The sequence below is a fragment of the Stigmatopora nigra genome, chromosome 8 (genome assembly GCF_051989575.1).
Source record: "Stigmatopora nigra isolate UIUO_SnigA chromosome 8, RoL_Snig_1.1, whole genome shotgun sequence".
Taxonomy (NCBI): Eukaryota; Metazoa; Chordata; class Actinopteri; order Syngnathiformes; family Syngnathidae; genus Stigmatopora; species Stigmatopora nigra.
The window spans coordinates 3,981,977-4,009,834 of NC_135515.1; the positions used below are offsets into that span (position 1 = coordinate 3,981,977).

Consider the following 27,858-nt stretch of genomic DNA (forward strand, 5'->3'; position numbering starts at 1 on the left):
AAGTGTATGGTGTTCAGTGTGTGTTTACATGCATGTTTATGTATGTTTACTCAGCTGCCACTTGCTGCAAGTATATCTAGAAAAGGTATTAAAGGTATTTCGGCCTTAAAATGTGTGTAATCATGGCAGAGGAATTGATAGATGAACAAATATGAACTACTTGCAGCAAATACATAATATTCTGACCAATTATGTAAAATTTTATCACTTCCTTAAGCAGGTGTGATGAAATCTCATAGTGTGTCGTTTGGGATTCACCGTCCTTGAAATACTTTGGGCAAAACACACCTGGGGACGTTTTTGAAAAGCGAATAAAATGCACAAAACAAAAAAGTAGATAAAGCTGCGTCCTAAGGACATCTGGATTGACTAGCTTTCGCAGGTGGTGCTCAGCGGGAGGCCGGGGAGTCTCGCCGAGACCTAATGACGCATGAGCTAGTCTGTTGCATCGATAATTATAATATGTTGTTATTTCCAAGCAGCTGAGACCTGGGAAATATTCTATATTGTAATGAGATGCAGGAGGCATCTGGGATTGGCAGAATGGGACTCCTCAAATAGCAGAAGGTACCCCGTTGCGCATTGTGAGGTGCGACTGACAAAAAAATATAGCCGAAGATCTAAGATTGGGGTTTGAGCATAAATTGGGACACTACTTACACAGTATTTGTTTTTAACTCAATGGCCATTAAGGCGAGAGACGTTGCTATGCTATCTTTTCGGAAACTTTTTTGATAGATAGAGCTATAAACAATTAACATTTCATAATGTTATTTCTTGAAAGCCATTCTCAGAATTGAAGAATAAAAATATAGAAAAATGTGTGATTTTTTGGGTCATTTCATCACTTTTAAAGTACAAAAAGTCTCTGAATTCTTTTTACAACATTGTTAGGTTGTTGCTAATCAATCAGAATCAATGAAATTATGTATGCGGAAGAGTAATGGAAAACAAAATTATTATTAAAGTGGTGCTAGAGATATGTCAATGCCAGTGTTGCTACTATGGGTGCGTTCGGGACTCAGTTCTCATGGAAAGAGCCATATATGGCTCCCGAGCCATAGGTTCCCTATCCCTGTTTTAAGCAGTAATGTGTCATTCTTTCTAACTGTTGTCTAACAGCACCCAGCATGAATACTTTGGCACCCAACTTTTGACAGCACTTGACAAATGCTTCTTGAAATCTTTGGCTTGTTTGTCTAAGAGAAGCTTGGTAATTTAATGAAATGTATGGAAATGCCAGGACTATCAATCACAGCAGAAGCGGACACTCCGCAGCCGTACATCAACACGTCCACTTAGCATTCAAATGCCTTCCAGCACTAAATGACGGTGAAGTAAACCTGCAAATAGCACGTTTAATTCCCCCGGTATTTTCCATAGGCGAACAAAAGGGACTTGTTATTTATGATCGAGAGAGCACGCGTTGAATAAACACAAAGAACACGGAAACGATTTAGCGGACGAGTATTAGAGCGAATTGTTGATCTGCTTCCAGCGAGTTAACGCCACGATGGGTAAACTTGAAGACTGTTTCAATAAATCTATTGTGCTGCCACTTCTACTCAGAAGCAGTGAGCTTAGCATTGTTCACAAACCCAAACCCTATAAAGACAGGGTGTCAGACTCATTTTTTGTACATGGGCCAACTAGATTGCATGTAGGCTTATTTTTGGACCAAAAAGTTAACTTGCCGCCATTAAGGGCACTGAAAGATGAGCATCTATGACTAATTTAAGTAAATTGGACATATTTATTTTTCAATAGCAGGCAATGAGTAGATTTGGCATCATTTTTTTCACTTTCTGTTGGTTTTGGGTCATTTTAAGATCCCGTAATGAACTCCTGCTTCTTTCTATTTTGTCTTTTGACCTTAATGTTTGATCTATAACTTACCACAAGTCAAAATAAGGCCTCGACCTAACATTATTTCTCCAAAATGTGGTAAAACTCGGGAGACGGGGATCTCTGGAGCAGATATATGCGTGTTAATGCAAATTGCAGGGTGTTCTGAGGCTCCTTGTCACCCTGAAGTGAGTGTCACTCGGTGAGCAACAAAGAGGGGGAAGGGAGATGAGGGGATCTTTCTTCCCCCTTGCCATGTGTAATTTTAGCAGCATAAAAAAATGTATATACATTATTGATCAGACTTGTGGGACTCAGCTAACATTAGCTGGTATTCCTAGAGTATTAATATTCAGCTATATATACACAACCCATGGACATCATAGCGACCAGAGGTTAAGGTAGTTAGGTAACGGAATTTGAACATACCTGTCATGTAACACTTGATCTCTTCGTTGTTGCTGAGCGGGTTGTTGTTTTTGAACATGTACAGGTTAAATGGCACAATATGGCCGCTGTTGAGACGTTTCCAAACGTCATGATCGGGTGTGGTCCATCGTCCTGCTAGGACGTCATAGTCCCTACGACCCATGTGTACCAGCCTGGTGAGGGGTTCGTATAGGCCACCCTGATAGCCGATAATGACCTGGAAGTTGGGGTTGGTGTCCAGGTAGACCTCTCCGAATGCCGTGTGGAGGATCTGCTTGATCATATGGCCAGAACCGCTGAAGACAGCTAGAGGCGTGCCGATATTGTCGCAGGCTACGTAGAACTCATCGCCACTGCTGAGCTCCATGGCGAATAGATGACCCTGTAGATCGTAGTACAGCGATGTGATCTCGGAGCTGGTGTGGTTGTACATATGGGTGACCCGGGTGGGGCTGGATAAATCTGCGTAGAAGAACTGCAGGTAGTGGCCAGTGCTGCTCCGGCTGGAGACCCTCCGACCCAAGCCGTCATAGCGGTAGCGGATATTCCAGCCACTGGCTTTGTTGTATACTTTCACTAGAAGTCCAGCTGAGTTATAGTCAAAGTAGTCATTGCCTCTCTGACGAAGGAAACCGTCCTCGTCCATCCTGTACTGGACATCCCCCAAGCGAGTTATGCGGTCCCGGATGTCATAACGTAATGGAGTTAAGCGGGCGCTGTTGCCAGGGCTGAGTAGGTGCAGGTTGCCATTGAGGTCGTAACTATAGCGCCATAGGGGCTTGTCATTGATGGAGACCACTTGGAGTTGGCCGTCTGAGTCGTACTCATATGTGTAGCGTGTGGTGTTGGCATAGGGTCCCACTTTTAACTCTTTGGCTACCACCCGGCCCATGTTGTCGTACTGCACCATCATCCAGTACATGAGGGAGCGGAATATTTCGTACTGCACTTCCTTCACGCGACCGTAGGCGTCAAAGTGTTTTGTGTGGGTCATTACTGTCGTAGTGATGATCTGGTTTATGTCGTAGTAGATGACGCCGAATTTTCCAAACTGCTCTGCCTTGCCCGAGACATCGTCGTAGCGGTATAGGTCGATAGGTAGTGGAGTTTCGTTTATGACCGCCTGCATGCTGGTAACCCGGAAGCTGTTGTCGTAGACGTAGTCAAATCTAGCATTGACCATGCCTTCTTCGCTAAAGCGGAATATCTGACGGTCGATTAGAGGGCCGATTTGGCGGTAGCGGATAGTGCAGGTGAAGCCTTCGCTTTGTAGGTTGACCGTCTTCAGCATACCGGCTACCTCGTCGTAGGAGAAGCCCACGCGTGTCGTATCGTAAAGAATCTCCAGAAGTTTGGATAGTTTGCCGTATTTGTAGATGATCCGACGGCCCGTGCCGAGGTAGGTGGTCTGTAGCAGTTGGCCTTCCTCGCTGTAGTCCTGCAGAACTGAGGCGTTACCCTCGGCGGGTCGGTAGGAGTTTCGGTAGTAGCCGATTGAGAGCGATGTCTCCAAAGTCTGACGAGCCACGTTAGGCATGGTTACAGATGAGAGACGGTCGTTCTTGTCGAATTCAAAGATGTACTGTCTCTGGCTGTAAAGTAGCAGGACCATCGACTGCAAGACAATAGGATACAGTTGGATTTTGGTACAAGAACTGGAGTTTTGTGATTGCTCATTTCCGTATTTTACCATGTTACACTTTTAAGACCATTTTGTTCAATGGATGAAGAATGTTTGCACAATTTTGGGTCAATTACTAATATATATTCTAATGCAGTCCAAAGAATGGAAACTATAGACTTGGTGTGAATATGCTCTTACTTTCCTGGAATCAAACTCAAAGCTAATGATGGATGTGACACACCTTCCCCTTTTTCTACAAAAGAACTAAGTTTAAAAGTCTTTAACAATTTGCTTGTAAACGGTGTCATTAGCAACCACTGTGTTAACCTTTTCTAAAGCACCAGATAATTAGCTATTTCGCTTCTGTCTTGGCCTTGGAAATCGTGAAATTCAGTTTTGTTCAGAAGGTTGTCACAGCAAGATCCAGGTTGGTATTTAAGTGCTTTCAGCAACAGCCGGAAAAGTGACTTGTATCAAGGTGACTGGCTCTCATTAACACGTCTAACGTGAGGCCTTCAAAGAACTGCGGGGTCTTACTTTCCCCTACCAACAAATGAGGCAAAAAGTAAAAGGGATAATACCATTTGCTGCTTATCTGAACTATCCAGATCTGAACGTTTTCTAACATACTTTGCTATCAAAAGCGTGACATCTGCAGTGCACCGACAGGCTTTAATTAGAAGTTCTGCTGATATTTGTGAGGCTGATAATGGAGCGCATTACTGCTGGGGAATGAATTAAACTTTAAAGCTCAATTAAGTATCAAATGGCATGTTTTTTTTCACTGGCAACATCATTTCTTACCTTCTCCAGATAAGTGTAGCTCCAGGATTTACCATCTGCAAAAATCTTGGAGGTAATTCTGCCTTTATGGTCGTATTCCATGCGTACTGACATGGTGCCTCTCTGGATGCCTGCAACATGGCCTCCAGTAGAGTAGGTTACGTTGACCCCATTCAGACGGCTACTCGGGGCCCATAAAGTGGGTCGCCCAGCATGGTCGTAGTGGATCCGCAGTGTAAATTTTCTATGGTCATCGTAGACTTTTTCAGTCCTGGTGATACGATCGAAGTCCAAGGACAGCAAGTTCCTGTTGTGAACCTAGAGGAGAAGATAGGGAGGTAGTCATGTGAAAAAGACTGGTTCCATCTGGACAAGCATGATCAAGGGAGCCACTGTGATAATTACATTTGGAAATAACCTCAGTTCTTTGTTTGCGTGTCAAGTAAACCCTTGAAAATGCAAGCGGGAGCATTCCAAAATCACCCAGAGCCCATTTAGGCCGCAATGATCATTAAATCCGTTCCGTTCTGACAGCATGTGGGTAAATTCGTGCCAGGTACTGATTATTCTTATTTCAGATATTCTGTAAACTGGTGTGATGCTAGATGAAGTGGCTTTGGGATTTAGTGGGATTTGGGGAGAAGAGAATGGAGTCTGTGAGTTCATGAGGGGATTGGCGTGAAGTCAAAAGGATATGTCAGATGACCCCGCCTCCTGACGAAAATGACGACTACGATGTAGCCTATGACAAAGAAGAGTCTATAACCCGGATTTAGAGCAGTTCATTCACTGCAGTCTTCTCAGAGTCGCATAACTAGAGCCAGCTGGGCAGAGTGCTTGGAATACTGCAACGTCATGCTTTGCTAATGCCGCTTTTAATATTTGATTGGGCTATGGAGCAAAGTGCAAATGAGGTGGCTACCGACGGAGGCACCGGTCTAGGTTTATGTTTCATATGTAATGTTAACGGATGCACTTTTTTATATGTAGCCTATCTTGTGCTGACCTGGCCCATCTATCAAGTTTTTAAAGTAAATGTGGCCCCCGGGCTGAAAAGTTTTCCCACCCCTGGACTAACTGGTCACCCTACGAGAGATAAAACGTGGGTGCGGCGCCCATGCTCCACAAATTTACAACGTAACAACTGGCCCGCAGGGGTAGGACCGAAACCACCGAGGTCAAATCGAGGATCACAACAAACGCCCAGCGACGGGCCAAATCCAAAACACTTAATCTCTCCCCGTGTCATGGTGGACTTGAAAGATCTGCGAAGTCGCAGCCCTCCCCTCGCCAAAGCAAGCCAGCCACCCACGTAATATCACTTGACACGCCACTCAAGGTCGCTCAATGATTTCGGCCGGCCCTGCTCATCTGGCCTGCTCCATCGCTATTAGACTGCTCCTGTTTCCCAAGCTCACCCCGGAGGGCCATTGTCTGTAACATACATTAGACGCTTGCACTTCCAGAGGGACAACAGAGCCATTAAATGAACAGCCGATGACAGACAAAGTGGCACCTCCCCCATTAGCACTTTCGCCTGCTGGAGAATGTGCAAGGCGCCTTGGATTTCTATAAAAAAATAATTAAAAAAATAAAAACTGTTGCTTGCAAGCAGATTATTTCTGGTTTGAATCTTGCTATGTATGTTTGGCAAATATATATTATTAATGAATACCCTTGAACCAAAGCCATTTTTATTCCTATCATACATTTATGGGTTGTTATTACACCTCACATTTCTGGATTCAATGGTTTTATTTTATCATTGGATTGGCAAATTTCTAGAGTTTTCTTACCCGTAGCCTGCGTCCATAGACGGTGACCTGGCCTCGAGCTTGTTCCTTCCGTTGTCTCCATTCCACCAAGTTGAGGCCGTTATCCAAGGCTAGTGTGATGTTGCGCTTGCTAACGGTGGGGTGAACAGTACCGGCTAACAAGTGGGGTTCTGTATGTAGCGATACTTCCATGCCGTTAGCCAAGGCCAGCCGCAAAGAGCCATCCAGACCGATGAAGTAGCTGTTGCGTACTTGATCTGCAAAAAAATTAACAAAGAGTTAGAAATAAAACCCATTTAACTCTGTACTGAATTTATATCCACGCCTCAACATCTTCATAGCTAATGAAAGAGGACAATCTAATATTCATCTGAGCCAGGGCACAAAGTAACGAGCTAAAATGGCCGCTCAGCAAAAGCAAAAAAAAAAAAAAAGTAGAACGTTTAGCAGTGGCAGCAGTATTTAAATGAAACTCTGCAATAACGCCATGCCCTGCCCAACAAGGATCAATAGGCTTTCACGTCGCCTGTAAACTTTTTTTTTTAAATTTTTTGCAGTAGCCTTGGGTGATATTGACGCCGAGTGAAAACAGTTCAGTGGACTCGTGTAAAAAAAGAATTTAGCGCTTTTTCTGACGCCACACAACACACCCAGACTTAATTTCTTGTGCCTATTTATCGTGGGACCAAAAACACGGTCATTAAGGGGAGGTCCTAATGGCTTGTCAAATGTTAATGAGTTTGTTGAAGAGCCTGGAAAAAAATGGATGTTGTCATCCTTGCGTGTTGCCACGACGGGTTTAAGTACGTGGAACGCTTTCCCTGCAGATGATAACGAAGGGAAGCAACGTTATTTTTTTCTGGTCGTCGTGCTGCCAAGAGAAAGAAATGAACGGATATGGCAGGCTGACCTTTTGCAAGCCCTTTCCTCTCTCCATCACTGAGGTTGAGATGGGGGGAGACTGTATGGGGACCTCGGAGGCCAGATAAGGCTGGAAATGCTGCAGAAATGCTGTAAGCTAAGACTATTTCTCAACTTGAATTTATTGGGGAGATGTGCACAGTTTTAAATGTTTATGGACATTATTTGGTTATTGGAAAGCACTCACAGGGCCATTTTTTACCTTAAATGATTAAATTGTTTGTATTTTTTGAGTGATGGAAGACCATTTTGAGTTGCTGGATGGTGATATGATATCCACTTTTCTTTTGTTCGGGTCAGGGTTTGGAACTGTAATTTTCAAACCTCTGAAGAGGAACGGGGATATTAATAACAATCATTATCATTACAGGAATGTAAGTGGCTATGTGGGTGTTACATAATGGGATGATAATAGGAGGATGGAAAAGATTACTGGTTACTTTAAAAACTTCACTTTTGTGGCATTGTTTCAACTATTTTAATCCTTTGTTCTGAAGGTTGAAATTGTTCTTTATAATTGCAGAAGTCTAGTGTCCAGGAACTTGTTGTTATAATTGGAACTGTATTTAAAAACAAAAGTATATTAAATGGGAAAAGGTATTATGAAGTTGTAACAAAGCCAGAAAATGCCTTCACTTAGCAATATTACATTTATAAAACTAATTTGGCAATTTAATCTGCCTGATTATGACTATTTCCTAGTTATCCCACCCAAAGCAATTGATCAGGGAACACTAACTTTTTCGGCTATTCTGGTTGTGACATCACAACCAGAATCGATGTTTATATGTAAATGAATGAACAAATAGTCACATTGCAACAAATGAATGGCAAACCTATGGATAGCATGCTAGCAGACTGCAATAATCTGCAGGTCATTCTTGACAATTTCACAAGATATCTTGATTCCTCTAGGAAGCTATTCTCTGATTGGCTGAGTTAGCCCAGTTAAAGGTAGCCACTAATAACACTACAATGGGATTTCATGATGAGGAGCAGTTTAGGCAGAAGAATTGTTCATGTACTTTTGCTATTATTAGTTTTTAGATGATTTTAGAACTTGTGAAAGTTAGTGTACGATATGTCAATTCTAGAAGTTACAACACCAGAAGAAGTGATTTCAGGGTTCTTGGTGGGCGTTGTGTGGCAGTAAGCAATGTGCAATGACACTTTTAATACACCCCCTTCTGATTAAAAAAGGAGTGTTAGATATACTGTATCCCGCAGCTGCTGGAGACATGTAATTAAACCACACTTTCTATCCGGTTGCAATCTTCCAAACGGCGGCGGCACCACCGACAATTATTTTGTGATGTCGCAGGATTTCAGTACGACAAAGTGAGAGCACTCTTGCCAACTCTGTGGTACAGACAATAGCCAATTAATTAGCGGGCTGAGTTACTGGCGCCGACGGGCTGGCGAACAGATGTCCGCGGCAAGGTCACGACACCAAGTTGATCGGCGGGCGGTACGGCGGAAACCGAAGCTGGACGTCTTACGTTTCGGCGGTGAAAGGAGTCAGTAGGGTACCAAAATTCGATCGATGAAGTACAAAGGCGGACGTCAGAACATGTCAGAGCCCCGACACGGATTGGGGAGTCTTGTGTGTGTATTGCCGCCATTGTGTGTCAGGACATAAAATCAATGTGTCCAATCGTAGCATGCCGTATTATCATTTTGTTAACTCTTTGAGGGATGAAAAGTCTGTTTTGAGCAGGTGGGCTAGAAGTCGTTCTGCCCAGAACGAAAAATTAGAGGGAACATTGGTTGCGTCCAATCAAAAGGTAATTATTAAGGAACACAAACGCACCGACAGCCATTGACAGTGATAGACCTTTAATCCAATTGAAATGGCCAAATGGATTGCGTGTTTATTGTTGTCAAACTGTATTGAAACGGTTAAGTTTCGACTTGAATTTGGTTATATTTCATAGATAGTCAGGCCTAAAAAAAGTACTAATACTAATCAATATTCTTACAGATATAATCCATCTTTTTATTGCTTACATTTAACTGAGCGTATTTCCCAGCACTCTCAAATGCAACATTGGACCTGGAATAACCACAAGCTAGCTCAGGTGAAATCAATAATGTTGTATTCTTTCGAATCAATAAGAAGCTTAAGCACTCAAAAATACGATACCACCTGAAAATGAACAATTAAGAAAGGAATAGACACCACTGTCAAGGTTAACATTTTTTTTTGGTTTGGACCAGTATCTGCTTTTCTTGTATTTTTGCCAAATGTTTCAATACAAATGATAGCAACTCACCTTGCATGAGTGTGTAGAAAGTTCCTGAGGCCGACAGATTGGTGGTGACCATCACATCTTCCTTAGCGGCGCCCTCCGCTTGGACGCGGACGACGCTGTCGGCGTCCGAGCGATAGCTGCTAACGCGGCCCGTCGGGTGTGTAACGTTGGTCAGACGGCCGAAAGTATCGTACCTGCACAAACAAGATGATGTGAGATTAGATATAACAGTGACACATTTGCTCAGGCAGATTTAAGGTTTTGAAAATTGTTTCTGCATTTGTTGGGGCCTTAACCTTTTCCAAGAGTATCTGCATTTGGTCAGGATCTTTAACAAAAAAATGGTATGTATATATGTGCTTATATATGTATGTGTATGTATATATGTGCTTATATATATGTATGTGTATGTATATAAGTGCTTATATATGTATGTGTATGTATATATGTGCTTATATATGTATGTGTATGTATATATGTGCTTATATATACGTATGTGTATGTATATATGTGCTTATATATGTATGTATATGTAGATATGTGCTTATATATGTATATGTGCTTATATACGTATGTGTATGTATATATGTGGTTATATATATGTATGTGTATGTATGTATATATGTGCTTATATATGTATGTGATTGTATATAAGTGCTTATATATGTATGTGTATGTATATGTACTTATAAATGTATGTGCATGGATATGTGCTTATATATATCTATGTGTATGTATATGTGCTTATATATATGTATGTGTATGTATATGTACGTATAAATGTATGTGTTTGTATATATATATAGAGAGAGAGAGTACAAATGTGTTACTTTGAAGGGAAAATCTTAAGTGGTATTTCTGAGATATTGTATAAATCCATTTCCAGAGACTCATTTAGAAGAGAGTATAAAGTAAGATAATGTGCAGAGCACTAATTTGATCTTAAAATATCTCATCAAGGTGCCCGTGGACTTGTCCCACCTGCACCTAAAAATGGGCGTTTATGACACAAAGTTACAAGATGGGGCCAGATTGCTTCATCTGGCTTTCAAAGGCCCATCAACGGCGAACAATCCGAAAGCTGTCACCTCGTCAGCGTTCCAGACTGAGCCCGACGCCGCATTACGGCGGAATGAAGAGCGATCACGCGCGCTGAATAGCAATTGAAAAGGAGACCTCTTTGCATGTTGCAGCCTGCCATGCTAAAGCCTTTCATAAAGTACGCCAGCTCTCCCGCTTTATTTCCTCAGCACTGCCATCTCAAATATCCAATACGGACAGGAAAGAGCGGAGAGGAAGCGTCTCCCGGAGATATAAAAGTAATCCGAGCACAGCCAGCACTAAAGAAGCAGTTTGGTCTTCCGCTTCCGAAGACTCTAAATGCTAAAGACCAGAAATTACCCCATGTTTGGATTTGGACGGAGATTTGTTTTTAGTTAGCTGGGGTATTGGATGATCATGTTGCAGTGACATTTGGATTTGGGCAAAGGATTGGACATCTACCGACATAAATGATAATATTCTTCCGATGCGATGCTTACGGCATTCGGACGTTTGGTCGCTGGTATTTTGGTCACCGATCAAATGTACTTAGATATTAAACAGTACATAGATATTAAACAGTACTGAGATATTAAACAGTACTGAGATATTAAACAGTACTGAGATATTAAACAGTACTGAGATATTAAACAGTACTGAGATATTAAACAGTACTTAGATATTAAACAGTACTGAGATATTAAACAGTACTGAGATATTAAACAGTACTTAGATATTAAACAGTACTTAGATATTAAACAGTACTTAGGTATTAAACAGTACTTAGGTATTAAACAGTACTTAGATATTAAACAGTACTTAGATATTAAACAGTACTGAGATATTAAACAGTACTTGGATATTAAACAGTACTTGGATATTAAACAGTACTTAAATAATAAACAGTACTTAGATATTAAACAGCACTGAGATATTAAACAGTACTTAGATATTAAACAGTACTTAGATATTAAACAGTACTTAGATATTAAACAGTACTTAGATATTAAACAGTACTTAGATATTAAACAGTACTTAGAATCGGACAGATCTGATTTTAGTTTCTTGTGACCCTCACTGGAAGCCAAAGAGTTAAATGGCAGATTTTATTTTGCAAACAGCTTCCTAAGAACGCAGCTGTCTTTTGGCTCCCTTCCTGTGGTCAAGGATGGCGTGGGGGTTGCAATCGTCTTCCCCTCGGATGCCCACGAGTCCCTTCATATTGCATCACATCTGTGTCACGCCCTAGCTTGCTGACCTTTCGCACGGGAATGGGAAGGATGGGGGGAGGCTGGCTACCCAATAATAATAGACTGGACATTGCATTTCGCAGTCCTTCCAGCGTAGCTAAAGCGAGCGCCACGCAGAGCCTGGGATGTCAGGACTCGTGTATGAGTGAAAACGGGAAACAATAATAGGAGGCTGACTGCCTCAGCTGGATGCCAAACAGTGGACTTTGAAATAATGATGGTTGTTTATGCCTCGAGTCCGCCTACGCACTGCATCAATAGCCACAGAAATGATACTTTTTATCATTTTTCTTGGGATAAGACTACCCAATAGTTCTATATTTGCTGGACCCACTGATTATTGGATAAATCTGACATTGCTTTACAGTATTTATCAACCAATTACCCTAATTTAATTTAGTTTACCTTGATCAGTTCCTTATGCTAATTTGATTTGAATTTGCCTGGCTCAGATTTCTAAAATAATGAAAATGTTGTTTCTACTTGCATTTTTTTTCTACAAACATTGCAGAGTTAATCCAAACACTAAAGTTTGAAGACCGGAATTTCAATTCTGACCACCAGCGCCACTACAATCCCCCGAGCAGTCAAAGTGACCTTCAAAGCTAATTATGGTAGGAAAGTAAACATCGTTATTGGTTGAGATTAAACATTGATGAGTGAAGGGACTGGCCATGTGAAGGGAAAATATGCACTTTTTATCATTCGCCAGGTACTGTCTGCAAATAGAGAGTTGGCCTAATAGAAGCTCAGACCAGAAGGCTATATAAAAAACATTGGAACATTTCTATCAATTGCATTTTTTTTAGAAAGATTACATGATGCAATTTATGGATTAGTTTAACAAAAATGAATTGAGGGATTGAATTGAATAGAAAGTACCCTGTGGTGTCTTTAAAACATGATTGAAAGCTAATTTATTCATGGATTGTATTAGCCGGAAGCCAATGGGTTGCTCTAGCTTTAATAAATAGGACAAAAACACAACAAAAATGTGAAATAGAAATAATGATGGTAAATTCAGAATACAGAAAAGTAGCTTTTGCGACTTTTGATGTATTAACTTGAAATGATTAGAAAAGTTATTGTCGTCAAAGAAATTTTGCTAATTATTGATCACTTTTATCCTCAATTACTTTATTTATGGGGAGCTTATGCCATTAAGAACTCACTGTTCAAATGTTTTAAGTTGAAATTTCCGAATAAACGATGAATAAAGTTATCCAATTCAATTCACCAAAGCAAAATGTAAGTGATTGCTGCCTAAGCAGTCAAACTTAAAGAATTACCATATTTTTTACATTTGTATAGGCCTTGCATATCATTATAAATACTATGAATCGGACAGTAAGATTTTCCATTCCAAAAAAGACTGATATTGAAGGAGATTTAGCCCTCAAGATTCTGACATTATCAATATCCCTCTTATTATAAGGCCTTCCTTTAAAAATCAAGGGAAGCCCTTAAGCACAAAATGTAGCCCACCTCCACGCCAAACTTTAAAGTGAGATCCCCAAACCAATCAGATCTTCCCATTGAGATTTAGGTCGACATAAGCAAGGACATCTTGCGGCCACGTTGAGCAAATCAAAGGCAGGTGATGTGTGTCAACTTGGATGAAAGTGAGTGTCTGACGATGCATCAATTCCTCCGGCGAGGTGAAACAGATGTCTGATCAGTTTTGTCCACTTGATAGCATTTTTTTTTTCCATTTCCGGAACACGACCACAACACCATTTGTCCCTTCGGCTATTAAGCGACAGGACAGATTGCTTGGTGGAGGTCTTGGAGAAAACGGAAGCTCGCCCTCAAACGACTATTCTGAAGTGTGCACAATGCCATTACATCGCAAGGAGCAGATGAGGATGGCACTATGGCAGGCGCTAATCCTGTTTTCATATGATAACGGAAATGGGATTACAACTGTATACGTGTGCTGCTCTTGCCAAGTGTGTGATGTTCACGGCAATGTGTTGTACACACAGGTTGTACGCTAGACTGCACAATTTGACACCTAAACTAAAGCTTTAACCCTAAACATAACCCAAGCTTACCCAAAGGCTCTTTTAAGATTATAAATAAGATGAAGTCCAATAGTGGAACTAGATTTAAACTCATTTCTAGGGCAAAGTTCACAGGCAACTTTGTAAAAACAACAACTTTTCTATTCGTTTTCGATGCTTTTTAAAATATTCAATGCCTTGAAGTCTTTTGTTCTATCTTGGTCTTAAAAAAAGTAATTAAAAATCAGGGAATTAGTTCATGATGGAGGACATGGCCACTCAAGTTGAAGTGGGAGGGTGGCATTGAATGAACAAATGTTTGTTTACGACCATTCTAGTCAATCAGTTAAAAAGGAAAATACACCAATATTCTCCATTACTATTAAGAGTCGTGCTAAATCAAATTTATACTTGGTCGCAAATATCATATCCAAACATATCCAAAACATTTCCAACTCCTTGAATGTCACAGAATGCACAGATTTGCATAACTTTAATCTGTGAGATCTTAGACTAAGACACAAAATGTAGGGTAACTTAAAAATAAAACTGAATTAAGACTTACTAGATGGATTTCAATGCTTTTTGAGGATATCTGATCAAGAAGAGTACATCTAAAAGCCTGGGGCAAGTCTGAAAACCAGAAATTACTGCAAAGACCACAGCAAGAGTTTGAGAATGTGGTCTTAAGTGCAGAAGAAGAAATCAATCTCTGAGAGCCGATATTTACAGACACTCTGTACTCTCTCTCTCTCTCTCTCTCGCTTGCTCTCAGAGGTTATGACTTGCCTTTAGAGGAGTTGTTGATAAATGTGATATGCCGAGGAATGAATAAGCTTCTGTCCTACTTTTGGTTTCGTTTTACAACAGCAAACTAAATTTCTTTTGCAGTCATTCACCGCCAAGGCCAATGTTTTGATGAGTTTAAAAGTGCTATGAAGTGGTGAGTATGACAAAAAATAAAAATGGCTACTCTAATCTTTTTTTTTTATATGTAAAAAAAATTTGGTGCTGAAATCTTTCAGTTATTGCTCATTTTTTGGTTGAATAATGCATTGAGGAACGTACGTTTTTAGTATCTGATATTGTAACACACTACTCACTCAAAGAAGGTGGTCCACCCATTCTCGTTGGTCTTGGTGGCGAGGAGCCCAGAACTCCCGTGGTAGGTCATGACAGCGAGCACCTGGCCCTGCGCCGCCACACTTTTCAGGGCGCTGTTGGTTCCCATGGTGAACCAAAACGTCTGCCCGTCAGGCGCCATGATCCACAGAGGCATCCCGGCACTATCCCGTCGAACAGTCACCACATTCTTATTCTTATCTGTAATAGTGCTCAAGTCACCTGCCCCAGTGTAGGTCAAGTTGTACAGGTGGTCCCCAGTGGTCAAGCTTTGAGTGAAGATATGGCTGCCATTGGCGTCAAAGAGGTAGAGCTCGTCATTGATGGGTGAGGACACTTCGTACATACTGAGGGGGCTCAGGTAGGCCTTGTTCTTGCGTACGTAACGGATGCGGATGTTGCCCAAGTCTGCGATGTAAAGGTCTCCGTCTGGGCACACGGCCAATGAGGACGGGGCGTTTAACTTGCCGTCTTTAGCATAGCCTTCGTCTCCGGAGTAGCAATCACAGTTGGCGTCGTTCTTGCAGTCGCAACCGCTCGGCGCCCCCGCTACCAAGGAGATCTCTCCATTGGAGGACACTCGCCGCACTCGGTTGATCTTCTTCTCGTCCGATTCGGCGATGTATAGAGTGCCGGTGTGGGACACGGCAAGTGTGTTGGCGGATTCTAGGGTGGCGTGGATGGCTATCTTGCTGGTGAGGAAGTGATCGATGCCAGGAACTTGGCAGTGCATGGGCCGGCCTGCTACGATGCGGACTTGGTGGTTCTCGGAAATCTGGAGGACTACGTTGTTGTCCAGAACGAATAGGGAGTTGTCTAAGGGGCTGACGGCGAGGTCTGTGGGCCACTCAAGTCGTACCTGAGAAGGAGAATTTAAACATTAAATCAAATCTGTGCAAATGACAATAAGATCTCGTTTTAAAACAAGATTATGCGACCAGGTCCGATCAAAAATGGCGGATGATGTTGTCGAAATGTTTGCAAGCGATCAAGCTTTGCAAATAAAAGAAAAATGGATGATGACATGTTTAAAACATTGCATAGGATGGACGCACATTGGTTTAAAAATAGGTGTCCTTGGCAAAAATCATGCATGTATTATGCAGGGAAACGAGAGCACTGAAAGTGCTTGATAAAAATAAGCTTCAACGTCAAAGAAACCTTTCCATAAGGATAGTAGACTATCAATTAGCTATAAAAAAAGAGCCATCGCATGGATTACTCTTTGGAAAAACTCTAATCATCTGATAAGGTGCCAAGCGTAGTGTTCAAAGCAGAAATGCTTTTTTTTGTAAGCGAAATCCAAAGATGGTAATCAATGGCTGCTGCCAAAAGGCCAACATGAGAAGCGATAAGGATAACATAAACTGGACATTTTCAAAAAAAGCCACAATGCAACTTCCTCGTCAGCTTTCAATGTTTTACTCGAGGTGGGTTATTAATTCTGTCAACGTCGCAGATGAAACTGAAGTACACTCGCCTGGAGCCTTCTCAATTAAGTTCTATTGTTGTACAGACAATGCAGTAAGCGCTCTGTTCAAGCTTCTGTTCACTTAATTAGTTTCAAGTACATATCATCAAGTGGCTCGTTTCAATAGCAGATTGATTAAAACACTTTAATGAATACAAACTGGCAAACATTTATTTTGGTGGAAAGAAAAAATATTTGTCAAAGTCTTTTATAAAACTAAACTTCTGTTCTCCCCTTTTCTCAACTTTCTGCAAAACTGAGTGTTAATCTATTGAATGATGATTTGATTGATAGAATATTTATCTTAAAGACATTACAGAGTGCAGCATTTGTTATTTTTTGGGGTAGACTATAGTAATAATAACCATATAATTAATTACATATATTTTTCGAATATGAAAGGCTAAATTACAGGTTGACTAGCAAGACCAGGTCTAGTTTGGTCCACCCAATGTTGCATTTTGGGGGAAAAAGTGGTCCTGAAATGTCAAATCCAGCATAATCCTCAATACACAGGTAAGGTTGTTATCTGTATGCATGCAAAAGATCGCTAACCCCATTTCATCTCAATTTTTTGAGCGCCCTTTTAGCCAATTTCATCATTTGACGGCCAACTGGGGAATTGACGACACCAAAAATGTCATGTCCGCCTCAATGGTGTTCTTAGTCGCGTTTTTGGCCTCGCTTTTGGCTCTCATGCTTGTCAACCTCGGTTGAAAAGTACAGACTTTCCCTTATAATGAGGCAGAGCTGCAAGGTTTAGAAAATTCTTACATTTTTGTCCAAAGAAGAAACAAAACGAAGGCTATTTAGACCAAAATTTAAGCGGTTGGACATCTTTCATTGCCAATGGTAACCAATTAAAGACATATTTCTTTTTCTATCTCGTACTACAGGTAAACAAAGTAAGAAAACACAAAAAAGTACAATTACTGAAGCTTGATTTTTGCCTATTTTGACTCCAGGACATTGTTAAGCAGCAATCACATCCTCTATTTGCTGAAAGCTGCATGACGTCCGTTTGGGAGAGGAGCAAAATGTCATCATTTCAAGTCTGCGCCTAAATCGAAATCCAACGTGCCGTGTAAGCTGTAAATACCTTTCCGTTTGTCTTCTCTTAAAGTCTGAACTCAGTGGGGGTCCCCGCAGAGCACACTTTAAAGACTTTAAAGCTAAAGATGGAGCAGCTCAGACCAGTTTGAACAAGACAACAAGAGCTAGAGCAGATCTCAGCTTGTTATTTTTACTCGCTTAGTCCAAAACGTTGTTTATACGACTTGATATAAAAATAAATAAATCACTTAGTGGGCGATATGGTGAATATTTATAGATAGATAACCGTATGTTACAGTGGTCGAGGGGTGTCAAGTAAATTGCGTAGTCTAAACACTTGGCCAAAAGAAAGTAAATTGGCACAACATGAACGGCAATTCAAAATGGCTTGCAAAAGGACAAATGCAAATCAGACAAAGTGAAAATGCAAAAACACACGCCAATGCAAACTAAATTTCAAAGACTAAAACTCCACCTTAAAGCCCAAAGTATACCAAAATGTATATATTTGAACACATTTCTGTTTTCACCCTTGGCACATTTCTTATTTATTTGTTTTTTTCCTCATTCAAGAAGAAATAATATAGAAACAACTCAACATATATACACGAAACTGCCAGCCGACACGATCAATAAGTGGCGGTATGCGCCTAATAGGTTCTTGCAATAATAAGAAGAGTATGAAAAAGAAGATTGAAAAGTGATATATTTAACACTGACTAATCTCACTGTGTTTTGTTTAATGTCTGTATACATTGCCTTGAATTGTTTTTCTTCTTGAATTACTACAAATGTCTGGAACCTAACAGAAATTTGTTCACAAATGTACAGGTTGGTATACTTTTTGTGAGGATGTAAAATTGAACCGTACCTGAGAGATGTCCATGACCGAGTCGCAGCTGAGGGGTCGAGCGGAAGTGAGATCGTTGAAGCCCAGGAGGGTGGAGATAACTCCATTCTGGTCCACCCGACGAATCATAGTGCCGTCCACAAAGAAGATGACGCCATATTTGTCCACTGTGATGCCTACAAAAAGAAGCTGTGGTCAGATTCTTGGACTATATGAAAATGACAAAAAGTTCTCATTTCTTTCTTTATACATCATATCATGCAAATGTACTTGTTGCTAGAAATACATTCATGCAGTTAAAGGAATAAAATATAAAAAAACTCTGGTTAATTGCACACAATCTTAATTAAAATTCCATTTTTAATTATTTATTTGTATTCACATTGAAACCAATAGAATTGCATTTCAATAAAATTGTAAGGGCTGCTCTGAATGCTCTTTTTTTTATAACAACTATTATTTTCTCCCAGTCCAGATGAATTGGACGTTTTAGTTTTACTGCAGCCAACTTTTTGGGGGGCATAAAGTGCACTAGCGTGTGATCAAATGATTTCGCGCCTCCTTCAAATATGGAGAACGAAACGACGAATCATACAAATAATGAAATCTTAAAATAATTCACAGGAAAGCAACGTTAATGTGCAGCTGGTGGAAGAAAAAATATGGGTATTTTTCCTGTGTTTGACTTTACCTCTCGGGTTAGTGAGGGTGGCCTCGGTGGCTTTGCCCCCATCGCCGCAACGGGCGTCATCGTAGGGCAAACATTGATCTCCAGTCCCGGCGACCACCTCGGCGTTCTTGGCCACGTCCTTGGGCGCGTTTAGGGACTTGATCTTGAAGACCTTGCGGCTGCTGGTGTCCGATAGGTATACGGCGCCATTCACGGGGCTGCTGGCCAAGTAGTATTTGTGCGCCGGGCTGTTGCTGTGGAAAAGGGATGGACAAAAGAACAATTAAAAACGACAGGGAAGCCATTTTTATTCCTTGGAAATGTGATAAACAGTTTAAATGTAAGCAGATTGAAAATGACAAAAAATGTTGGGAGGAAAGGAAAGATACAGCCACAAATAGTCGAAGTTTACAGCACAGGTGTCAAAGTGGCGACCCGGGGGCAAAATCTGGCCCGCTGTGTCATTTCGTACGGCCCTAGTGCCGGCTTTCTGTTTTAGGATCAAATTGAAATGAAGAGTATAGATGTTTATTAAATTTCCTTATTTTCCCCCTTTTGAATCAATAATTGTAATTTTTTAATCAATTTTTTGGTGTTTTTAGTTAAAAAATCATTTTGTAAAATCAAAAAATATATATAAAAAAGCTAAAATAAACATTGTTTTAAATCTATAAAAAACTGGATATTCAGGGGCTTTTAATCCAGTTCTTTTAATCCATTTATGAAAAAAAGAATCAAAATATTATATCCTAAATGGTCCGGCCCACATGAAATGGAGTTGACGTGAACGTGGTCCGCGAACCAACCCGAGTCTGACACCCTTAGTTTACAGATAACATGTTAAACCCAGAGTAATAAAACAGCAAACATTCTGATTGACATCTGAAATGCTGCGTTTTTCTAACATATTTTACCCCCCATGCAGTTTAATAAAAGCACGGTGTGCACTAGGTAGTCATTAAAGTCCACTCCAAAGATAACCCGAGTTTATCGGGCCCCCGGCAGTGCCTGATAAGCATTACAGAGATGGCTGTCATCTGGCCGTCATTCAGAGTGGATTAAGAGCCAATTTCCACTCTTTAACCTTGAGGGCTCTTTCAGTTCTCCATGTTTTTTTTCTCTTTTAAAATGCCACAACAAGGCAAGGCTCTATTGGGATCATCCACGTGATAATTGACCTTCAACTGGCGTCGGTCCGAACATAAGATAACTACTGAAAGAAAAATAAAATAAATAAACGTCAGGCTGGCTTCCAACGTCGGTAACCGGATTCCGCTCAGCTAGCGCAATCAGTCCATCGCTTATCAGCACCTGGGGTGTATGTAGAGCGTCCGCTTTCATAACCGGGAAGCGTTATTTGCCGACCTTGGGCCGCTACGGCCGTGCATATTCATCGACAACATCTAGTTTGTAGGAGATAATTGCTTTTTGCATGCTGGTGCAGGAATAGAGGAAGGGCGCGGTAGGGACATCCTTGGTGGGGGGTCAATGAACACCAACGTGGGGTGAACCGGGCCACCACATCCCCCCCTTGGCGCAGTATCGGTATGCACGGCTAGTGCATTGATGGCGGGATTTAGTGGTTTTCTTAGCGACGCATGCTGTTTTTCTTCCTGAGTATATCTCCTTTTTATCATGCAAATGTGCTTGGAAGTACAAAGGGACGTTTGGCTATTTTAATCTAGTGCTAGCAAGTGAGGCGCTGAGTTTGTGTTTGTCAGAGTCCAATGGTGTGTGGAATATATTAAGGTGTGGCAAGTATTAGCATACTAATATCAGGTCATATTAGTCTGAAGGGCAATATCAAGACCCTCGATCTTGTTCCCAATATCATATAGGATGGGAGAGACCTCTTTGTTGTCATGCATTTTAAGATGATATGACACAAATTCTCAAGATTTTATAGCTGTCATGTGTCAATGGGAGACAACTAATATCCTTTTAAGCAGGGGTGTTAGACTCGGGTTGGCTCGCAGGCCGCTTTAATGTCAACTTGATTTCACGTGGGCCGGACCATTTTAGATTTTCTTAATTATAAATGGATTAAAAGAACTGGATTAAAAGCCCTGAATATTCAGTTTCTTATAGATCTAAAACAATGTTTATTTTAGCTTTTTTTAGAAATATATTTTTAGATTTTACAAAATTATTTTTGAGCAAAAAAACTGAAAAAATGATTAAAAAATTACAATTATTGATTTAAAAGGGGGAAAATCCGGAAATATAATATGCATCTAGACTCTCCATTTTAATTTGATCCTAAAACAGAAAGTCAGCACTCATGATTTACTTTCCCGGGCCACACAAAATGATGCAGCGGGCCAGATTTGGCCCCCAGGCCACCACTTTGACACAGGTGCATTGATAGTTGAGTATATGTCTAGTCCAGTTGATTACAGATAAAAATAAGAAATAATTGACTCTGTGTTAGGGTAGAAGTGCCTAGCAGGTGGCGGTAAGGCAGAACTGTCTACAAATCCGCCACATCTTAGGCGAAAGGGCTCTTGATTGATTTCCCATCACGGACGGGGTCATGACTTGAGCTGACGAACATGTGGTCAAACATAGAATGAAAAGCCTAGTCGTACAGGTCACCGGCCCCCATTTAGAAAGAAAAAAATAGCACAATAGATAGCAAACGCCCCCGGGGACCCTCAATTGACTTTTCTTTCCGTCTCTGTGAGTTGTCCTTTCCCAAATATCTTTCTTTCATTAGAAAAGTAATAACGAAAAGGTTCAGTTCGCCTGTAAATGAATCGATGTGTTGATTTTTAGGCGCAGTTTTTGGCTCGTAGAAGTATGCCTAAGACTATTATTATGTATACTGCTTTGTCATTCATTTGAATAGATGCTAATTAGCCATTGAAGCAAAGTCGCAGATGCAAAGCAATGGCCTCTGGAAGATGAAAGCTTGTTAAAAATGGAATGGTGTCAGCTGTGGGAAGATGACAATGATCCAGACAGACAATATTTCGGCTCAGTGTCAACTCTCTGCTTTGAAGTGAGGGCCTGAATTGGGTTCAAAAGTTTGCATCAAGTGACGACGACATTCAACTCTGGAACTCGTCTAACAGAATTTCTTACCTATGCCGGAAGTCTTTATTTCTGCCAAAAGCAGCAGACAGAAAAGGGGACAAGACAGACAAGGAAATGTAAGTTGTTAGTAAAAAAGAGGGTTAAGAAGAGACAGAATTAATCAAACAGAACATTGTATCTCCCTAAGCTCATTTGGGAAGACATTAACAACGACATTGATCGCTCACTCTAAGATAAAAACATCGGGTTCTAACTACGACAGGTGGACGGGGCGAGAGGAGTGTCCGTCTCGCGCCTCCGGGGTGTTTCTGTCTATCTCAATTGAATGTTTTGCTTTGTGGAAGACATCCCCAAGTATGGAAACGAGATAGGGTGGCGGTTTTGGCAGAAAGACTGAAGTTTTATCTAGAAAATCAGGTGTATCCACTTGTTATGACGTCTCAAATTGCTCAGAATACGGTTTGAAAATGCTAATGAGCTAACAAATACAGGAAATTGAATATGAGTTCCTAATAAAAGGTTGCTTGTAGAGTCGCCATTCATAAATAGAAGATATCATTTACTGGATCATATGTTAATACTTTTGTGTCAGGCTTTCCGCAATTTCACAGTCATGAGCCTTCGGTTTGAACTTGTATGGTAAAATTTCATCCACCCATTTTCAATTTCATATTTCAACTCACCGCACCATAAACACAACAAGTCTACTTGTTTTCCTCAGCGGGTTTTTTCAATTTATGATTTCTATGTTCAATTGTTAGCTTTTATTAGTTATCAGAGGTCTACCTATCAACATATCAGCACTCTTTAAAGGACAGTAATTTGCAATCCATGCTCGTCATCCCACATTTCGTTACCTGAGCTCCAAAACGCTGGTGACGTTGCCCGTGGCGTAGATCCGCCGCACGTAGTTGAAGTCGCCCACGTAGAGGCTCCCGTCGGAGCCGCACGCCAGCGCCACCGGAGCTAGCAGCTTGTTGCCTTCGGCCATGCCATTACAGCTGGGGCAAGAGATGCTCCGGCGCCGACCGTTGCCCATCACGCTGCCGATGATGGGCGGTTGTTGCGATATAAAGATGTTCTCCCCATTGCCCATGTGGAGAATACCTGATGAGGATACATTTTGAGTGACATATTTTTCTAATGTTCATTCTAGTTTAGTCGCCATACTTAGATTTCAAAATATACTTAAGTTTTTACCCTTGAGGTAATGGAGAGTCACCAATTAAGTAACTAGCTAGAAAATAGGCTGAATTTAAGATTGTTGTGCAAACTTTTCAGCCCGGGGGGCCACATTGACTTTAAAAATTTGACAGATGGGCGGGGTCAGCACAAGATATGATACATATAAAAAAGGGCATCCGTTAACAGTACATATGAAACAGAAAGAGGAAAAAAAGGACTAAAGTATTAACATACTCATCACTCATCATTAAAGTAAAAAGTATAAAGTACAAAGTAAAGTAAAAAGGAATGTATTAAGAAATATTAAAATGTCATTTAAAAAAAGATAGAGAGGGGCTGTAAAACACAAAAAACAAATAAGAGTGGACAGAGCTACTCCAACTAGCTTCCGCGTGATGGCGCCATCTTGGAAGAATAAAAAAATATTTGGACAACGTCGGTGGGCCGGATTAAAAAGCCTAATGGTCCGTATGTGGCCCGCGCGCTGTAGTTTTCCCATGTCTGGTTTAGAGTAGCACTTTTAAAAAGTTTACGAGATCATCAATGCAAAATCCTGTTTAAACCCCAAGCTGCATTTCCCCCTCTTTCCGAATGGAGCCACGTTTGGTATATCGGCGAAGATGGGCCGAGCATCCTTTTCCCGGGAGGTGATTTAATTCCTCGGCGGCTTCCGCCAGCGGGCTGTCGGCGATTAAATTAAGGTCGGTCCTAAAAACGACGAGTGCGAACATGACACCGCCGAGCCAAGAAGCGAAGGGGCGGGTGTGTTTAACGTCTTGTAGACTCTAACGCCAAACCCCTACACCCCCCCACCCTCCTCCTCCTCTGGATGGTGCATTCCGAGTCGGTGCGACGGATCAAAGCTTTGGCGGCACTTTTCCTATCAGCACGCCTCATCTCTTCTGATGAGCTTCTTACACACAAAGCGAGGCCTTCAAGCGTGACAGTTGACGCGCCAGAACTTTCTTCTCTTTTCATCCACCTTTCAGGAGCCATTTGGCAGGAATGAGAAAAGGGACCCCGAGGATGGTGGGGAAAAAGGAACGGACCAAAAAAAAAAAAAAAAAATGAAAGGAAAAGTAAACGTCTCGTCAGGCTGACCGACGTGTCCAGATCGCAAATGTTTGGAGTTGAAATGGGCGGGTTCGGAAATGGAATCATCAAAGTTCTTATTTGAGATTGATTGTCAAAATATATCAATACTTTTTGATTGTTAATTAATATTTTCTTGGTCATGTTTTAGTACTATGATGGGATTAGATTAAAAATGGTCATAAATCTTGATACCTGCCGCAATGTATCAATAATTCATGCGATAAATCACTTATTTGTTGTTTATATGAATGATTATTTTTCTGTGTGCCTGTGATAAATTGATCAAATTAATCTTAATCTAATCCCCGTTATATTGAAAAAAATATGCGATTAATCCCTTTTTATTTTGCAAGTGTCATGAATAGATAAATAAATAATAATCCATTCATGAATCTAATAAATTCAACACAATTTAACGATACAAGCTTATGATTAATCGCTTATTCCTGTGCTTTGTCAGAATGAGGAATATAACACAAATTACTGATAAAAAAATCATGAAAATGAATGTAGAATCAACATAATAAATTAGACTAAATAAATTAAACCTCTACAAGTGAAATACATTGAATTCATGTGTTTTTGTCCATTTTAAGCCTATCAAAAATCATATTTACACTATTTGCCATTATACTCCTACTATTTACCACTATAAGCATCCATAAAATATCGAAATATGTTTTACTTTTGTTTTTTTCCATGCTAGAATTACACATAATTAACATAAAGCTAATTTCCTTTCCTGGAATTCATCTGAAATGAGGTATTCAAAATGATTTAGAGTCACTTTTATTGTCTACGGCAGTTAGTGGGCGAGCGTAGGCATGCAAAGATAAAAGAAAAGCCCGACCAGAATAGAACATGGACATTGACTCACCGCTCTGTATATTCAAAGCGTGGTGCTTGTCGACAGTCCATCCGCCAAGTTTGGAGGCCAAGCTCTCGTAGCCCTGAAGAACCGCCGTCCTCTTCTCCCACAAGATCAGATCCGGACATGATTCATACTCAAAACCCACTGACACTAGAAGTACAAGGTGGGAGGAACATTGTTAGCAGTTGTATTTTATTTCTTTTGCACTCTTCTCACCCTTTAAATGTCACTGTCTTTTTATGTTATTTGAGCTGAGTGGATTTAAAAAAAAACAACTAAAGAAGAAAAACAAAAATGTGGTGTCTAGAAATGAGGACATTCTGGGTCAGGTATGTTACAATATTCATATTTTGTATGGCTGATGAGAGCCAAAAATATGTGATGTTCGGTTTTAGCGTTTTTTTTAGAGTTTGAGGGCAAAAGCAAAATAAAAAAATGAAAATTTTGAAGGATATGTTCAAAAGGAAGAAAATAATGGACTGTATTTTTTGGAATATATAATTTGTACCAGACAAAGAATACAAAATGAAGAAAATAATACATTCTAAGTCGCATTTGAGTTTAAGGTGCAAAATAGGTGTAAATTGGCATTTCTTAACATAAGTTTTTAAGATAAGTATCGCTTAAAAATGTATATAAATAAGTCCCCTTTGAATAATTGTTAAAGGCAAAGTCAAACAACGAAAATAAGTGCGACTTATAGTCTAAAAATACAGTTTTGGGCTTTGTATGGAACCAGATTGGGTTTTAAAGATTTTTTTTTAAATTGGTACAAAAAATATTAGGATAGGCAGATCCCCAAAAACAAGTGACTAGGACTTAGGGTGCGAAAAATACGTAATTGAACCTTTTTTGTTCATTAGTGACTGCATTGTGTCCCACAGCACACCCTCTAATTGCTGATAAAACCTTTTTTGTACTATAAAAATTATTTGTCCAATATACAGTAGGTCAAGCATGGATTTGTCCCTTAGGAAATAAAAGATATACCCATTGGAAACGCCAGTGTCAGCGTCCAGAATCTTGCATTCACTCTAGCTTTAAGCAATATTTTGGTTGAGTTAAAAATGGCAAAAAAAAAATATTTTTTTTTCACTGACCGAAAGCTTCTGACAATCCGTAGACTTTCTGTCCGTAGACGTCGGTCTTGTCCCAAACAAAGTCGTAGAGAAGGCTGGGACCGGCAGGGAACCATTTCCTAAAGAGTCGGCCCTCCACTGCCACCATCAGGTGCACCTTCATCAGGTTGAACGGGATGGTTGCGTGCGTCAGGGTCACCCTAAGGATGGACTTGTAGCCTGCTGTCCTGCTGCTCAAGTAGCTCAGCTTCATGTCACTACCGGGGATGGGAACGACTTCTTGCAGTGTCTAAAAAATATACAAGTGGAAAAGAATATTTATGTACAATTTGCCAGATTTGCTTACTTAATTGATTATAATTAATTGACTTTTTTGATTATTTATTTGTCTTTTTGTTGTTATTTTTAACGGATGACTGTAATGGATTTGGCGGGTTCTAGTCGTCATTATTTACTCCGCCCATAAATCCACAAAAATTACTAACTTGAAACATGACATGAAAATGCCCTAAAAAAAGTACCCTGAACTCAACAAGAAGTGTTCTCCAAATTCCCAAAAATAAACCCAAAAACACTCCATCTCATCGTCATTATTCATTAAAAAAATAAAATAAAAAACAAGGTGTATATTAAAAAAACGGAGATGGTCTGAACATAAGACGAAAACCAGCAATTGTCCAATAAACTAAAACATCTCCAAAAAGTGCCCTAAAATCACCAAAAAGTGCCCTAAAATCACCAAAAAGTGCCCCAAAATCACCAAATAGTGCCCTAAAATCACCCAAAAAATGACATTCTAGTTCCCCAAATATGCCATTTACACTCCATTGACTTATTCCCGTGTTTTTTTCATCCTTATGGCTACTGTGACTTTCAGTAACCCGAGAAATTCTCTATTTAAATCCCCCCCTACACCCCTTGATTTTCCAACTAACGTCCATTTGTCTTCCCTTCTGGCCGCTGACCAGTACAGACTGTCACGTATTATTCATAACCTTTCCTCCGAGCGAATCTATGGAGCCGAAACATCAATAGGGGAACAATTATAGCGCGGAATTGAAAGCGACCCGGTGAAGGATTTCTTCATTATAGCGCACTGAATAGTTTTCTTCATCGATTTAATAACGGAAAAGCCCTTCATTACGAGTGTGGCGATACCGCCACGTTGCCCTTGGGCTGGCGGCTTATACGGAGAGATAATATATGGATAGAGTCATAATAACAGAGTGGGTCTTCAAGGCTAAAGGTCAACAAGCGCCGGTTTATTCCGCTCTGCTCTAATTAAGTCACCTCTAGTCTGTCGCTTTTCCTTTTTTGGCCAAAGTCACAATTAAAACGGCGACCTGCCATAACGGCGGTCAGAGGACACGTCGGTCAGCGGTTGGAGGGCGATTGATCCAAATTCGTACTCATGACTCGACCTGGAAAGCCAGGCAAAGACGAGGGAGGCGTGGGCTATGAATAGAGTACCACCAAATTCCCTGATATGCCATAAATCTTACC

General features: G+C 40.6%; 1 protein-coding gene across 9 annotated transcripts in view; it reads right to left on the bottom strand.

Annotated features, from left to right (window-relative positions):
- tenm4 (teneurin transmembrane protein 4) overlaps nt 1-27,858 on the bottom strand; it is a 125,618-nt gene that overhangs the window by 4,333 nt on the left and 93,427 nt on the right. For 6 of the 9 annotated variants that reach the window (XM_077722148.1, XM_077722149.1, XM_077722147.1 and 3 more), the window contains 11 exons: nt 26,377-26,644; nt 25,283-25,426; nt 22,983-23,232; nt 22,174-22,194; nt 19,111-19,343; nt 18,441-18,595; nt 15,027-15,904; nt 9,651-9,823; nt 6,478-6,713; nt 4,703-4,999; nt 2,275-3,889 (listed from right to left, as the gene is read on the bottom strand). In XM_077722148.1, the coding sequence (XP_077578274.1) occupies nt 2,275-3,889; nt 4,703-4,999; nt 6,478-6,713; nt 9,651-9,823; nt 15,027-15,904; nt 18,441-18,595; nt 19,111-19,343; nt 22,174-22,194; nt 22,983-23,232; nt 25,283-25,426; nt 26,377-26,644 (4,270 nt within the window). The remainder of the gene's footprint in view (nt 1-2,274; nt 3,890-4,702; nt 5,000-6,477; nt 6,714-9,650; nt 9,824-15,026; nt 15,905-18,440; nt 18,596-19,110; nt 19,344-22,173; nt 22,195-22,982; nt 23,233-25,282; nt 25,427-26,376; nt 26,645-27,858) is intronic. The other 3 variants (XM_077722143.1, XM_077722150.1, XM_077722145.1) reach the window with 1 other exon arrangement.